Consider the following 15,390-nt stretch of genomic DNA (forward strand, 5'->3'; position numbering starts at 1 on the left):
CCTATTTTACTCTAAATGCTAGTCACATATTCTTTTGTTTCAAAAGCTCTCCAGTATGAAATAGACCCACTCTAAGATCTGAGCACACTTTGTAATAATCATTTTAAAGACCTAGAATTTCTATAGTTAGCATATCTGGTATCTCTCCAAGAACAGAATGGCAAACTCAGTGACTTTGGCAAGGTGGGAAGTTTGGTCATAAAGTCACGGAGGAAGACAGAAGCAGATATAGAAATCACTGTGGGGTTTGACATTTGTCATGTGCCATCCATCTCACTTCCTCCCTCCCTCCTGCACTGCCCACTCCCTTATGCCCTCCACATCCTGTGTCCCAGGTCTCTGCTCATTCTATTTCATCTTCAGGGCACAGATCGAGGCTATTACTTTTAGCAGAAGTATTTACATTTTTTCAATCTTAGAGATGCAGAAAGGTAGATCTCTAATGTGCAAGCTTCACAGAGTGAGACAAGAATTTAGAGTCTTTCCCAATACACAAGGAGATGATCACCCAATCATAAATTCTGCCCTGGAAGGATGCCCTTCCACTACAAGAGGAAATATAGCTGCTGGCCAGGCTGTTCACCTCAGCATCTTCAATAGGATGAACTCTGTATCAAAGAATCCGGAAACATTTGAAGACAGGAAAGGGTGCATGGAGTGGTGAGGAGTAAACATAGCTGCTACAAGAAACAACTAGAGATTCTGGGAATTTCAGCCACCAAAAGACATTTTAATTGAACACACATTTATGGGGACCCATTTACGTATGTGCAGAGTTCTGTGGCAGATGTTGGGGAAAGGAGCCTGCAAGATGTCCAGAAGGAGACAAAGAAGCTGTTTTCAAGTACTACAAAGACTCTGAAGTAGAAGAGGGGAAGGGGCGAGCATGGGGAAAGGGAGCCAGCATTTTATGAGCGGTTCCTATCTCAGGAGTTTACATGTAGTGGGTATTTAATGTGCAGTTTGAAATCCCCAGGCCCTGAGCCATGTGCAGAAGGCTAAGGATTCCCCTGCTCGCTCCCTTCCCCTTGTTGAGCAGTGACCCTTGTTGAGCAGTGTTTTCTGCTTCAGAAAGCTTTGGGGGTACAACTCATGGTCTGGCCTCATCAGGTGCCCACCAGTTAAACTCACGTGACTGCAAGCAAATGAGAGAGCTAACTCATGGCTCCAGTCTATGGAGACGTTCAAGTGGAGGGAGTCTGATTTACTATGTATCAAGGACATTGTGGAAGGAACTCCAGCAATGGGTGGGAAGTGTAGGCTCTAGAATTAGAAAGAATGCCAGTTCAGTGCTTTCCTGGTTTGGGCCAGTGACTTCATCTCTTTGAGTCCTCATTTCTTCAATTGTTTATGAGTAATAATAAAGCCTTCCCAATGCAGCTATTGTAGGATTAAACAAATGTATGTAAAGAAGCTAACATATGGTAGGTACTTAATACATACTCCCTCCCTACGTTTGCAGCTCAAGGCTTTGAAACCCTTCTATGTATTAGGGAAGATCCAGTGTGACCCCTCTCCCTGGCACTAGCAAAGGTGGAAAGGTATACCTATCCCATGTCTATAAGCCCAAATTAGAGCTAATTCTTTGGCTTATAACCTAGTTATTGCTGTTTTTAGTTATAGTTTACAAAGAATTTTTCATGGACCTTAATGCTACCAGTGGGCCTTATTAGTCATTTGCACCATGGTATAAATGAGTTTAAGATACTTCTTCTAAGGGCAGGTTTTTGAGAGGAAGGAGGAAAATGGCACCAGACTCTCAGGGTCTGGGGGAAAAGCCAAATTTGAAGGACTGATGAGTCCTGCCTATCTTCTGCCATCTTTTTTTTTTTTTTTATGTTCCCTTTTGCCCATACCTTGTCAACAATCAAAGCTTTCTACTATACAAAGCAACATATTATGCACATTTTCTAATAAAGCAGAAATAATTATTTTGGCTAAGAGTTGAGCAAAGCCACATAATTGGTTAGAAAAAATATTGTGTTGTGCGAAAACTTCTGGCATATATACCCCCAAGCCTTAATAAAAATATTATAATCACAATTATGGATTCCACAAGGGTTTGCTTTAAAAAATAAATGTACAGTGGAGATGGAAATGAATCATTTAGGAAATTATTGGCTTTGGCCAGAAGACACAAAGTTTTATTTTTCAATATACAGTATGAAGATATGTGTTTAGCTCCCACCGTGAATGGTAGGGGAAGACATGCTACTAATTGTATGAGTAAATGGCTGACGGTAACTTTCACTTACTCAACTCGGAGGGAATGAGATTAAGAAACAGCTTCTTGTTAAGAAAGGAGGGTTTAAATTAAAAAAAAAAGAGGGTTTTTAACTTTTTCAGTTGCAAAATGGTTGTTTAGTTCACTTCCTCCTCCGTGTTTTCTGCAGATGACTACAGACTGTAACTGAATTTGCTTTATTTCTCAGTACCACAGGTCACCATAGAGCTGCATCGAGTCTGTAGTGACATCCACTCTCTTCTTTGGGACCAAATTTCAAGTAACATGAACAGTTTTTGTCTCACTGAGGGTGATTTTCCAGTAAGCACAGAGTAAGATCAGAAGAATCATGGGCTTGGGGCACCTGAGTGACTTAGTCCCTTAAAGTGTCTGACTTCGGATCAGGTCATGTTCTCACAGTTTGTGAGTTTGAGCCCCGCATCGGGCTCTGTGCTGACAGCTCAGAGCCTAGAGCTACTTTAGATTCTGTGTCTCCCTCTCTCTGCCCCACCCCTGCTCACACTCTGTCTCTCTCTCCTTCAAAAATAAATAAACATTTAAAAAAAAGTTTTTTTAAAGAAGAATCATGGGCTTTTATTTTCTCTCTTTTTCTCCAACCACCCGCCCTCCCATCCACATTCTTAACACGAGTGAGGACAGTCAAGAAAGAGTGCAAATAGCTGTCCATTTGCCTCAAGAATACTTGAGTGAATTCAGTAAAAAGAGGTTCTCAGAGACCAGAACACTTATGACTTTCTCTCAATTTACACTAGTTCAATTTTTTGAGTTCACACTTGTTTCTTGATCTTGGCTTATTCTCCTAAATTATGTATTTATACAAAGCAAAGAACTTTATTCTGAGATATAGCTGACTTATAAACATTATGTTAGCTTCAGGGGTACAATATAATAATTCAATATTTATATATATTATGAAATGATAGCCACAATAAGTCTGGTTAACATTTATCACAACATAGTTATAAATTTTTTTCTCCTGATAACAAACTTTATCTATGCTCTTAGCAACTTTCAAGTATGCAATACAGTATTATTAACTGTAGTCACCATGCTGTATATCAGCAAGAACTTGTAAGTTTATGGACAAATCTCTATAACTTTAAGAAAATTGAAATTATTAATATTGAAGTAGGGAATCTTTGAGTGGATTTTTAAAAAAAAAATTTTTAACATTTATTTATTTTTGAGAAAGAGAGAGAAAGAGAGAGAGCATTAGCAGGACAGAGAGAGAGGGAGACATCAAATACAAAGCAGACTCCAGGCTCTGAGATGTCAGCACGGAGTCCAACACGGGGCTCGAACTCACGAGCCATGAAATCATGACCTGAGCCGAAGTCAGAGGCTTAACCAACCAAGCCACCCAAGAGCCCCTTGAGAGGATTTATTTTTAATTTTTTTTCAACATTTTTATTTATTTTTGGGACAGAGAGAGACAGAGCATGAACGGGGGAGGGGCAGAGAGAGAGGGAGACACAGAATCGGAAACAGGCTCCAGGCTCTGAGCCATCAGCCCAGAGCCGGACGCGGGGCTCGAACTCACGGACCGCGAGATCGTGACCTGTCTAAATAATCGGACGCTTAACCGACTGCGCCACCCAGGCGCCCCGAGAGGATTTTTTTAAAAGCAAGTTAAAGTCAGTGGTTGTTGCATATGAGAATAATTGAAAATTTAATTTTCTGGCTCCAGCTGAAAATTCAGGATCCAAAGAATGCTATAGCATGCAATAGGGTGGAAGCTTAGAGCCCGTTCCACTTACATAAACTATCCAGTCTTTCCTTAATAGCTATGCAGTTCTCTGGACAAAATCCTTGAGTGGTTCTTAGAATCAATCCTTCTGTTTATACACACACACACACACACACACACACACACACACACGTTTCTTATAACTGTTGTATTGAAGATCTTTAGATATCAGTTTCAGGTAAAAAGAGGGGGAAAATGAGGTAAAACCAAAGAAGGATGATTGTAGAATGCATATTTTTATCTAGTGTAATTTCTAACTTGTTAAAAGTCAAATGATATGACAACACAATCTTTGCCGAGCACTTGTAATACTGAGCTGTTTCTTGCCGCTCATATTTATTGACTGCCAGTTCTTACTTCAAGTGACTGAGTCACCTCAATATTTGTGGGAAATAAACAAGGTATAAATCAATTAATCAATGAGACAAATTACTAATGACTGATTTTAATCAAAGCCAGCTCAGAATCTCAGTAAATTGCTGAAGTGAAGAAAGTAGTTCACTCCCCCTCTCCTGTCCCCATCAACTCTTGTGAATAAATGAAATGTGTAAATGGAAACCCAACCTTGTGGCCAGTACAGAGCCAAACAGCCCGGAAGGAATGTGCTATTTCCTGGAAGAGATGAATCTAGCGACAAACTTAAAGAAAAGAAAACAAAACTATTCATTACCAGCTGGGTAGAAAGGAAGGCATAATTGGGTCAGGATTCAGGAAACACTTACGATCATTATAAAGGTGCCCAAGAACTCAGAGATTGTTTCTTTAGCTAAGGTGCTCTTCAAGACCAGTCTTTGCTTGAAGCTCTTCCCCTTTCGTCCTTTCCCAGGCTGCATCTTGGGTCTTCTCCAAGGACCACTCTCCACCAATACCTGCTTCTTCTGGTCCCTACTTCACTCGCACATGAAAATGGAAGTTTTGACAACTGCTCACAGATTCCTGGAGATGTCTGGTGAGCTTCTCTGACTGTACAAACACTGTCCCAATTAGAACCCGTGACTTAATCCTCTTCTGGTGAAATTGTCGTCTCCTGTTCACAGTTGTTTATTTGAATTAGCAGGTTAGAATCTGAAATCCCCCAAACGATCCTTTTTGTGTCTGATAGATTAATCATTACCTTTATTCTCAAGGTATTTTTTTCTCTGTTGGTTTTTGTTTTGTTTTGTTTTGGTTTTTTTCTTCAAGAGATGAGAAAAGAGATGTTGTGCTGGTTGTGTTGCCAAACCACAGCGATGGGCTCCCGTCCAGAAGATTTGCATGTTACACAATTGCAGTCTTCTGTTTTCTTTTTTTTTCCCCTGTTCAGAAGTGGGTGGTTGGGGTGTAGTTTGGGATTGTCAAATCAGGTACAGATACATCCAGTGTAAACATTCTCTTCTGAAGGAACTTTTCATGCACATTGGAGAATATGAAGCAAATACAGATGTATTGTTCTGCAAGATTAATCCCTCTTGTTTTCTTCCAATGTAATTCCAGTGATTTAATGACACCTTCCTCAGGGTGGTAAGAACAGCTGCATCCATTCTAGAGATGGAGAAACAAACATACAAAGAGACCATTGCAAGTCTTTAGGACAGGATGGATCTCCTCCTTGGTTACTGTGGCTGGGTTTCATCTACTGAGAATAGACTGGGATCCAAGAATTAAAATGATGGAGAAAGCAACTTGTTGACTTTCTTCTGAAGGAGGATTCTGGTTTGAAAATCTAGTTACTCCCTTTTGTTTACCATGAAATATTTAAGCAAAATTCATAGAAAATAAACAAGAGCAGCTTGAAACTGTTGGAGATCACTGAGCCAGAAAGAGATCAGTCTGAGTATATGCCACGCCAGTTAAACAAGAAAGGAGTTAAATACATCTAAATAATCCTTCTAGGTTATGCCATTTAAGTTTGATGAATTATCATCCTTGTAGGCAACAAATTGTTTAGGACTAGCTTCCTGTCATGTCAAATATTTAAGCCTTGTTTTTTAAAGCTAGTTTGTCTGAAGAGATAGAATGCATCAGTTGTTTTTGAATATCAAGGCAGTGCCATGGAATTAGTACCCACGCTTTGTGCTGCCTCCCAACCCTCCCACAGAGAAGCCAGCTCTGTTTCAGGTCTTTCCCTACCTTTGCAGGAGGCCTACAGTCATTTCCAACTGAGGAGGCAGGCAAGAAGGGAGGGAGGTGAGATCTGGTGAAAACAGCTATTGAGAGTCAAAGGACAGAAGGAGATACCTAATCTGTAGGTGAGGTAGAGTTTAGACCTAAAGAAATTATAACTTACCTGAGGGCACATCATTGCAGAGCCAGGACAGGAATGTAGCATTTTGGCTTTAATTCTTGGTTAAGTTATCATGGATACCATTGTCCAGAAGGATTACTTGTGACCACACTATTCCAAAGTCCCAGTAGATGAACCAGAGAAACAGGACTTTATTGCTGTGACTACAACTAATATCATACAAGGGTGTTCTTTGGTCTGTTTATTCACTCATCTAAGAAATATTTATAGCATACTCATTATGTGCCAAGCACTGCATTTAGCAAAGCACACATAGTTCTTGTCTTTTACAGAGCTTAGAGTCTAATGAGGAAGACAGGCATAGTGAAACAATCATACACACAGAAATATGAAATCATAATTGAGATGTATGCTATAAAGATATAAGACATACTTCTATGAGCGAATAAAAGAGGGGGATTTCACCTCAATGGAGGTATCTCTGATGGCTTCTCTAAGGAAATCATGTCCGAGCTGAGATCAGAAGGAAGTGTAGGGCTTCACTACCTGAAGTGGGGGAAGTGCATGTTCAATGGCCTTGGGCAGTGGGGGTGGGAACAGTATGATGTTCTGGCCAACCTACTAGCTGGCTCCCAGGGACAGTGAAGGAACACGGTGCAAAAAGAACCTGAAGCCATAGGTGGGAGTCAGACCATACATCCTGAGCCCTATAAATCATATTCAGGGCAAAGCAATGATAAGCCATGAAGGTGGTTTAAGTGAGAACACAACACCACCAATTTGAGTTTAAAAAAAAAATCAACTTGGGGGCTCCTGGGTGGCTCATTCGGTTGAGTGTCTGACTTCAGCTCAGGTCATGATCTCACAGTTTGTGAGTTTGAGTGTCAGGCTCTGTGTTGACAGCTCAGAGTCTGGAGCCTGCTTTGGATTCTGTGTCTCCCTCTCTCTCTGCCCCTCCTCTGCTCATGCATGTATGCTCTCTCTCTCTCTCTCAAGAATAAACATTTTAAAAAAATCAACCAGGTTATGTGGTGGAAAGGGGATTTGAGGGTGCCTGAAGTGGTCATATGTAGACCCACTTGGGGATATTACAGAATTTCAGCACTGGGTGGTGGCTTTGACAGGGAGAGACATGGAAGGATTCAAGAGTTCTTTGTATATTAAAATTGGAAGAACTTGGTGATTTGGATATGGAAGGTGAGGAGAGGGATGCAGCAAAGTTGATCATTGGGTCCCCAGCTTGCTGGAGAAAGAGGTGCTAAGTAATGGGAGAGGAAACACTAGAAAAAGACGAGGATTGCCATGGAAGATCATGACTTCTGCTTGTGCTGATTAAGCCTTAGGGGCTCTCTAGTGCTTTGGAGAGAAGATGGTAAGTGGGAAATAATTTGGTTCAGAGGAAAGGTCTGTGTGTTCATAGATGTGATCATTGAAGCCAAGAATAAGGTGAGGTTGCCTAGGGGGAGAATTTGAAGAAAGCAGAGGCTGAGTTTGTGGTGCTGAACATTTCATGCTCAGGGAGAGGAGAATGGAATCTTTGTTATGTCTTTTATTCTCCTTTCAGAAAAGTCACACTTTCACTTTCATCACCAAGAACTACTAACTTCACAGTGAACGTAACTCACATTCCCGCTTGCACCCTCACACCAAAGTTCCTATTAGAAATATGCGGCTGCTTAGTTTTCATTCATTCATTCACTCACTCATTTGGTTTTACTGAGTATACCATGTGTCAGGTACAGGGGATTCAAAAATTAGGAACACAGATCTCTAGTATAGTCTAAGTGACAAAGACTTCCAAGTGAATACATCATATAGTAAAATAGGAGCAGATGCAAAACATTGAACTAAAATTACAGCTATCACCACATGGACATCTGAGAGGTCACTATCCATTGCCAACATATTGACTCCTCCTTCTGCCAAGACTTCTAGAATCATAATCCCTGAGATGCATTGCCATGCTGACTCTCCAGGGCTAGCTTCCCCAGCTCTTTTAGATCCTCCTGACTCTGTCACTCCCTGACCCCAACGTTCTCTTCTTCCCTATCTGGTTGTACCCTGAGTAACCATTTTGGTTCCACTGATGGGATTCAACAAGTCTGGTGTTCATAAGGAAAATTATCTCACACTCTCACCTCACTTCCCCAACCTCTTCTACTTGGCCAACTTTATCTCCACTTTAGTTGAGAAGCCCTTTGACGGCTATTGTTGGGATGTGTTACCATCTTCCCTTTCAGAACCTTTCACACCAAGACATACCTCGCTGACTAAAACTTCCAGTTCTCACATTTCACCCACTGTCTTTCACAAATGTGTGGAACATCCTCCTCTTGGACTCAGTCCCTCAGCTCCTTCTTCTCCACCCATCCTTAACCTCATGATCATCCAGGTTAACAATGCACTTACCAGTATCTCAGGCTCCACTGGCACATTGACTTTCTTCCACATCCACATTACCAAAGCCCAACTCTGAGTATAACCTAGCCACCTGTTTTTCTCAAGTACTCCCTTCCCAGGCTACTGAATGAAGCTGGAGATCATCATATTAGTATATTGATTGACCCTATTTAAGATCATTGTGATCTATCATCAGCGGTGGGTACATAATCTTAGTTGCCCTTTTATTTCGAAGGTTCCAGATTTTAGTGTGCATTAGGATCACCCACCTTCAGAGAGTATGCTTTGGTAGATCTGGGATGGAGTTCAGGAATCTCATAAACATATAGCTGATGGTTCAGACACCTTGCCTCATTTCAGGCAGCAGCAGTACACTTTCTACGCCCCTCCAGATAGCTGTCCCAAACTTCCTGCTCAGCTGATAAACTTTTCTCCCAATCCATTGAGGGGGAAAAATGGGCTTAATAGCTATCATACGTTTTGTGCCTCTTCTTCTCAAAAAATTGTCCTGCTTCTATTTGTGTTGTCCTCTTTTCCTTTCCTTCTTTCTACCGTTAGCCCGAGGTTGCTATGCTATTCTAGCCCCTCTAGGATGGCAGTTGATTAATAATCTCCTCACACTCCCTATCTCTTTTCCCCAGTACTTCTTTCCCAGGGCCTACAAACAACAGAATAGGTCTTACCTATTCTGAAAAGCATCCCTTCCCAGTTGTTCCACCTCAAATTCTTTTTTTAGTTAGTTGGAGCCACTACAGAGAGACTGAAATTAGGGTGCTGGTATCGTCGGGTTTGGGTGAGGACACATGTTCAGGTTTGTAGACAGCCACCTTCTTGTTGTATCCGTGCATGGCAGAGAGACCTCCTACCTCTCTATCCCTTTTTTTAGGGCACCAATCCCATGATAGGAACTCCACTCCCAGGACTTCATTCAAAATCAATTTCCTCCTAAAGGCCCCACCTCTGAATACTACCACATTGAGGACTAGGGCTTTAACATATGAATTTGTGGGGTGGGGGCAGGGGAGACATAAACAAGCAGTTCACAGCAACCATTTCATTGGTTTTCTCCACATTCTTTCTTTTCTATCTGGGGGAAGAAATAACCAGTTCCCCTCAAGCATAAAATCATGTTACATTGAAAAAATAAAACTAATTCAGAAGTACTTAAATTAAAACATACAAATGTCTCATAATCCCAGCCCTCAGAGATTACCACTATGGTTATATTCAACCACAGGTTAAACTATATCTCTCCAGAATTTTTTTTTCAGCAGATATATATAATTTTTTTTCCCCTAATACTATGTTTGTAGGGCTTTTTTCCACTTACAATATTTTGCTCATCTTTCTATGCCAATGTTCATCTTTTTAATGCTCATCTTTTTAATAACTACGTAATATTACATTGTATAAATATGCCATAATGTAACAAGCTCCTTTTGATAGAAAGATGTTTCCAATTTTCCCCCATTAAATGAACATACTTATGTAAATACTTATGTACCTCTTAGTAAAACTTCCTTGAAGTTAAACTATTTACTAATCAAAGAATATGCATATATCAAGTGTTTTAAAAGTACTGATTGCTCCCATTCTTTTCAATATTGGTTAATATAAATCCTTTCAATCTTTTCCTAATAGTTAAGAAATGGTATTGTACTAATATGCACTTATTTGGTTAATGGTGAGGTCAAGCATCTTTCACGTGTTAGCTATTTGTACTTAATCTTTTATAAATTTTATATTTTTGTCCTCTACCCAATTTTCTTTTTTTATTTTTTTTTTAATATATTTTTTTCAACATTTTATTTTTATTTTTGGGACAGAGAGAGACAGAGCATGAACAGGGGAGGGGCAGAGAGAGAGGGAGACGCAGAATCAGAAACAGGCTCCAGGCTCTGAGCCATCAGCCCAGAGCCTGAGGCGGGGCGCGAACCCACGGACCATGAGATCGTGACCTGGCTGAAGTCGGACGCTTAACCGACTGCGCCACCCAGGCGCCCCCCAATTTTCTTTTTTTAATATAATTTATTGTCACATTGGTTTCCAGAAACACCCAGTGCTCATCCCAACAAGTGCTCTACCCAATTTTCAATATAATGTTTAATTTTATTTATTAATTTTAACTGCTTATTTATTTATTTTTGAGAGAGAGAGAGAGAGAGAGAGAGAGAGAGAGAGAACAAGCAGCAGAGGGGTAGAGAGAGGGAGAATCCTAAGCAGGCTCCATGCTCAGCACAAAGTCCGACATGGGACTCAATCTCACAACTGTGAAATTATGACTCAAGCTGAAATCAAGAGTCGTACACTTAACTGACTGAGCCACTCAGGTGCAGCTATTTATTAATTTTTGTCACTCTTTACAATATAGGATATAAATATTTTATATATTATATGTGGCAAATCATTTTCCACATATATTTTCCACATATATTTTCCAGTTACTCATTTATCTTTAACTTATGATGGTATTTGGTTGTTATATAGTTTAGAAAATTTATATACTCAAGTCTGTATACCTTTTTCTGTATGGTTTCCAACTTTGTTATTTATTCTAATAAAGACCTGATCTACACCAAAATTACAAAAATACTAAACTTTGTCCTATATTTTTCCAGTATTTTCATGATTTTCTTTTCACACTTAAATTTAAAATTTTTCTAGATTATGATATATGGCATAAGGTAGGACTCTAATATATTTCCCAACTATTTTGACAAGTTTTCCAACACAATTTGACTTGAAACTTCTTCTATATATAAAAAATTCCCTAACATAAAATTGTGATTTTTTAATTACTCTAGTCCTACTATGCTTTTAATGTTTTTCTGGTTAGAGAAGTTACCCTCCTCAATATTATTTTCAAATATTTATTAGCTAGGTGAACTTTAGAATAATTTAGAATCATTTTTTAAGTTCCATCTTCTCCCACCATTAATGAGAAAGCATTAACGTTATAGATAAAGTTATAATGTGAATTTTCCCGTTCAGAAATATAACTCCCATCTCTCTATTCATCTTTTTTATGTTCTCAAGCAAAATTACATTGTACACATTCTCCATTGGGTCTTGTAAATTCTTAAGTTTATTTGATACTTAGTTATATTTATTTTTAGAGTAAGGATGGAATCCCTTATTTTATTCTATTTTCTAACTGACCATTGCAAGCAAAACTTTATTTCTGTGTATATATCTTTTAACTGTCTATCCTAATGAAATTTCTTATAGTTTTACATAGGTTTCTAGTTGATATTGTAGTGAAAATTGTTAGTTGCCTACTTGGCATCTATTAAATCCTTTTTCTAATAGTACCAGATTTTCATTTGGGTATCTTCTTTTTATTCTATGCAATTATAGGCTTTGGGTGAAAGATTAGTTATACTCAGGTTTAAAGGTAAACACTGATGAGTCTAAGCTATCAGAATCATTTTCCCACCCTCAAAAACATGCCTAGTTCAGGAATAATAATGTCATTTAATTTGGGCCAAAAAATTTGAGGGGAAGCTTTCTAGGGCTTTGAAAAGGAATTCCTCAATTCTTTGAAAGCTGTAGGAATCCTCTGCCCAATTCTCTACCCAGTTCTCTATCATCTCTTGGACATGAACAGGGAAGCTTATAGCCCCAAATATTATAGACACCCGTACTATAATCTTTGGGGAAACTAGGCTTCTAATTAAACAGGTAGAATATAAATGAAGTATAAATAATCATCATTCACTCTTTTCCTTTTTAATATTACTATTTATTTCTTTTTCTTTATAGTATGGGCAGAAGTCATTGCAAAAATATTGAATCATAATAATGAGAACAGGCAGGGGCACCTGGGTGGCTCGGTCAGTTGAGCGTCCGACTTCAGCTCGGGTCATGATCTCACAGCTCGTGAGTTCAAGCCCCCTGTCGGGCTCTGTGCTGACAGCTCAGAGCCTGGAGCCTGCTTTGGATTCTGTGTCTCCCTCTCTCTCTGCCCCTAACGCACTCGCATTCTGTCTCTGTCTCTCTCAAAAATAAATAAACATTAAAAAAAATTTGTTTTTAAAATAATGAGAACAGGCATCCTTGTATTGTTTCTAAGTTTAAAGACAATGCCTTGATTGTACCATTCATTGCTTCATGTTCTTTATTTATCATACTAAGACTTCTTAAAAATTTACTAAGAAATGTTATTTTAAAAACAGGAATGGATAATGGGTTTCATCAAATGTCTTCTGAATATTTAATGATGAAATTGCATTTAAAAAATTATTCTGTTAATCATTATGTCATTAATTAATCATACTATATTTTGAATGTTCTGTTAAAATGACCTTGCATTCCTTAAAGACCCCTACTTGTCATGATACATATATACATGTACTGCTAAATTTAATTTTCCAAAATTTAGGTTTTGATTACTCTTTTGGACTTGGATATTCACCATTAAAATGATAAATAGGTGATTTGTGTTTTATTTGTCAGACTTTATGTCAGACTAATACTCTCCATAAACAAACTGGAAAGATTTCCATATTTCTCTATTCTATGAAACTGTTTAAATAATCCAACAGATATCTGTTCCCTAGAAAAATGATAGGCTCCATTTATATACAAATATGAGCCAAGCTCCTTTTTGGGTAGTAGATCTTTGAGTATTTATCACAGTTACTGTTGTTATATGTCTTAAGTGTTTTGGTCAGTTATGCTTTTCTATACATTCTTTTATTTAATATAGATTTTCAAAATTAACACAGACACATCATATAATTTTAAAGCATCTTTTTTCATTTCAAGTAGTATTTACTTTCCTCTGTTTTCTCACTGGTCTCAGTTGCCAGAAGTGTACTATTTTTACTGTTATATTTGAAGAAGCATGACTTGATTTTGTTTGTCAATTATTTTCTGTTATTTAAACTCAACTAGTTTCTGAATGAAATCTTGCCATTTGCAACAATGTGGATGGAGCTAGAATGTATTATGCTAAGGAAAGTAAGTTAGTCAGAGAAAGACAAATATCATTTGATTTCACTTATATGTGGAATTTAAGAAACAAAACAGATGAACATAGTGGAAGGGAAAGAAAATAAGATAAAAACAGAGAGGGAGGCAAACCATAAGAGACTCTTAAATACAGAGAACAAATTGAGAGTTGCTGGTGGAGTGCTGGGTCGGAGGTGGGCTAGATGGGTGATGGGTATTAAGGAGGGCACTTGTGATGAGCACTGGGTGTTAAGTAAGTGATGAATCACTGAATTACACTTGTGAAACCAATACTGCGCTGTATATTAACTAAAATTTAAATTAAAACAACATAAATTAATAAATAAAATAAAAGTGTCTTATTTTTATTCATATATTTCTCCTGATTTATATAAATTTCTTTTACTGTTCTTATTTATTTCTTTAGGTTTACTGATTAATTTATTTTCATTTTCATACAAAATTGTTCAACATATTTTTAGGGACCAAACTTAGGTGGTAGACCTGTGAAGAAATGTAAAGAGATGATAAACAACAAGCTCAAGATAGAGGTTACCTATCAAGCAGTGGGAGAACAGACAGATGTGAGGAACCACACAAGGGACTGTCAGGTGATGGTCCTATTGCTCATCATAAACTGGGAAGTGGCTTCATAGATGTTCACTGTATCATGGATTTTCATACTTTATATCTGTTTTATTAATAAAGAGAAAAAATAAAATATCATTGAAAATAATAGAAAAAAATGAGCTCCCTGCTTCCCTCTCCTCACTGATTCACCTTGTACATCCTTGAGAGAGGAATCTTTTAAAATCATGATTTCATTACAACATTCCCTTCCCTAAAACTCATGGATTCCCCATTCTCTAAGGGGTAAAATCCAAACTCCCTAGACTGACAGTTAAGGTCTTCATCTGCCCAAATGTATACATCAATATCCCCAACATGATTCACTCCATTTTATCCAGAAGAGCCCATATAGTTCCCACAAAATGCATTGCTCCCTTCTTTTCTTTGAATTTATTTATTTAAATTCAAGATAGTTAACATACAATGTAGTATTGGTTTCGGGTGTAGAACCCAGTGATTCATCACTTACATATAACACCCAGTGCTCATCACAAGTGTCCTCCTTAATGCCCATCCCCCATTTAGCCCATCCCCCCACCCACTCTAGTTACATCTATGTTGTGTCAAATGGCAAGATTTCATATTTTTATTGCCAAGTAATATTCCACTGTATGTGTGTGTATGTATATATATATACATATACATATATATGTGTGTGTACGTATATGTATATATAAATACCACATCTTCTTTATCCATTCATCAGTCAATGGACATTTCAGCTCTTTTCATAATTTGCTATTGTTGACAGCACTGCTATAAACATTGGGGTGCATGTGCCCCTTCAAACCAGGTATTTGAATAAATACCTAGTAGTGCAATTGCTGGGTCGTAAGCTAGTTTTATTCTTAATTTTTTGAGAAACCTCCATACTGTTTCCCAGAGTGGCTGCACCAGTTTGCATTCCCAACAGTGCAAAAGTGTTCCCTTTCTCTGCATCCTCGCCAACATCTGTTGCTTCCTGAGTTGTTTTAATTGATTTGTTTATTTCTGCCTACAAGTCCTTGCTTGTGGTCTATCCTTTCATCTGGAATGCCCATTCTCTGCCTCTCTTCTTGTCCAAATCTTATTCATCTCTTCTTTTGAAGGTCAAGCCCTCTTTCTAACTCATTTATGAACGCTTCCTCACAATTCCACTGAACAGTGAAATATCCCATAATCAAATGCCTCTACCACTCGTGGTGTAAATTG

At 38.3% G+C, this 15,390-nt stretch overlaps 2 protein-coding genes across 5 annotated transcripts in view; one reads left to right on the plus strand and one right to left on the minus strand.

Moving 5' to 3' along the window:
- The window catches only part of AQP9 (aquaporin 9), a 46,001-nt gene extending 41,167 nt beyond the window's left edge, over positions 1 to 4,834 (minus strand). For both annotated transcript variants that reach the window (XM_047864531.1, XM_047864532.1), the window contains exon 1: positions 4,715 to 4,834. In XM_047864531.1, coding sequence (XP_047720487.1) covers positions 4,715 to 4,825 — 111 coding nt within the window. In that variant the 5' untranslated portion in view covers positions 4,826 to 4,834. The remainder of the gene's footprint in view (positions 1 to 4,714) is intronic.
- The window catches only part of ALDH1A2 (aldehyde dehydrogenase 1 family member A2), a 399,898-nt gene that overhangs the window by 233,938 nt on the left and 150,570 nt on the right, over positions 1 to 15,390 (plus strand). The window contains exon 1 of one of the 3 annotated variants that reach the window (XM_047864524.1): positions 4,819 to 4,941. The exons of 1 other annotated variant lie outside the window; for it this stretch is intronic. The gene's annotated coding sequence lies outside the window, so the exon portion shown is untranslated. Of the gene's footprint in view, positions 1 to 4,818; positions 4,942 to 15,390 lie in introns of those variants that run through there. One more of the 3 variants, XM_047864528.1, reaches the window with a different exon arrangement.

This window comes from Prionailurus viverrinus, chromosome B3, assembly GCF_022837055.1.
Source record: "Prionailurus viverrinus isolate Anna chromosome B3, UM_Priviv_1.0, whole genome shotgun sequence".
In the NCBI taxonomy this organism is placed as follows: domain Eukaryota; kingdom Metazoa; phylum Chordata; class Mammalia; order Carnivora; family Felidae; genus Prionailurus; species Prionailurus viverrinus.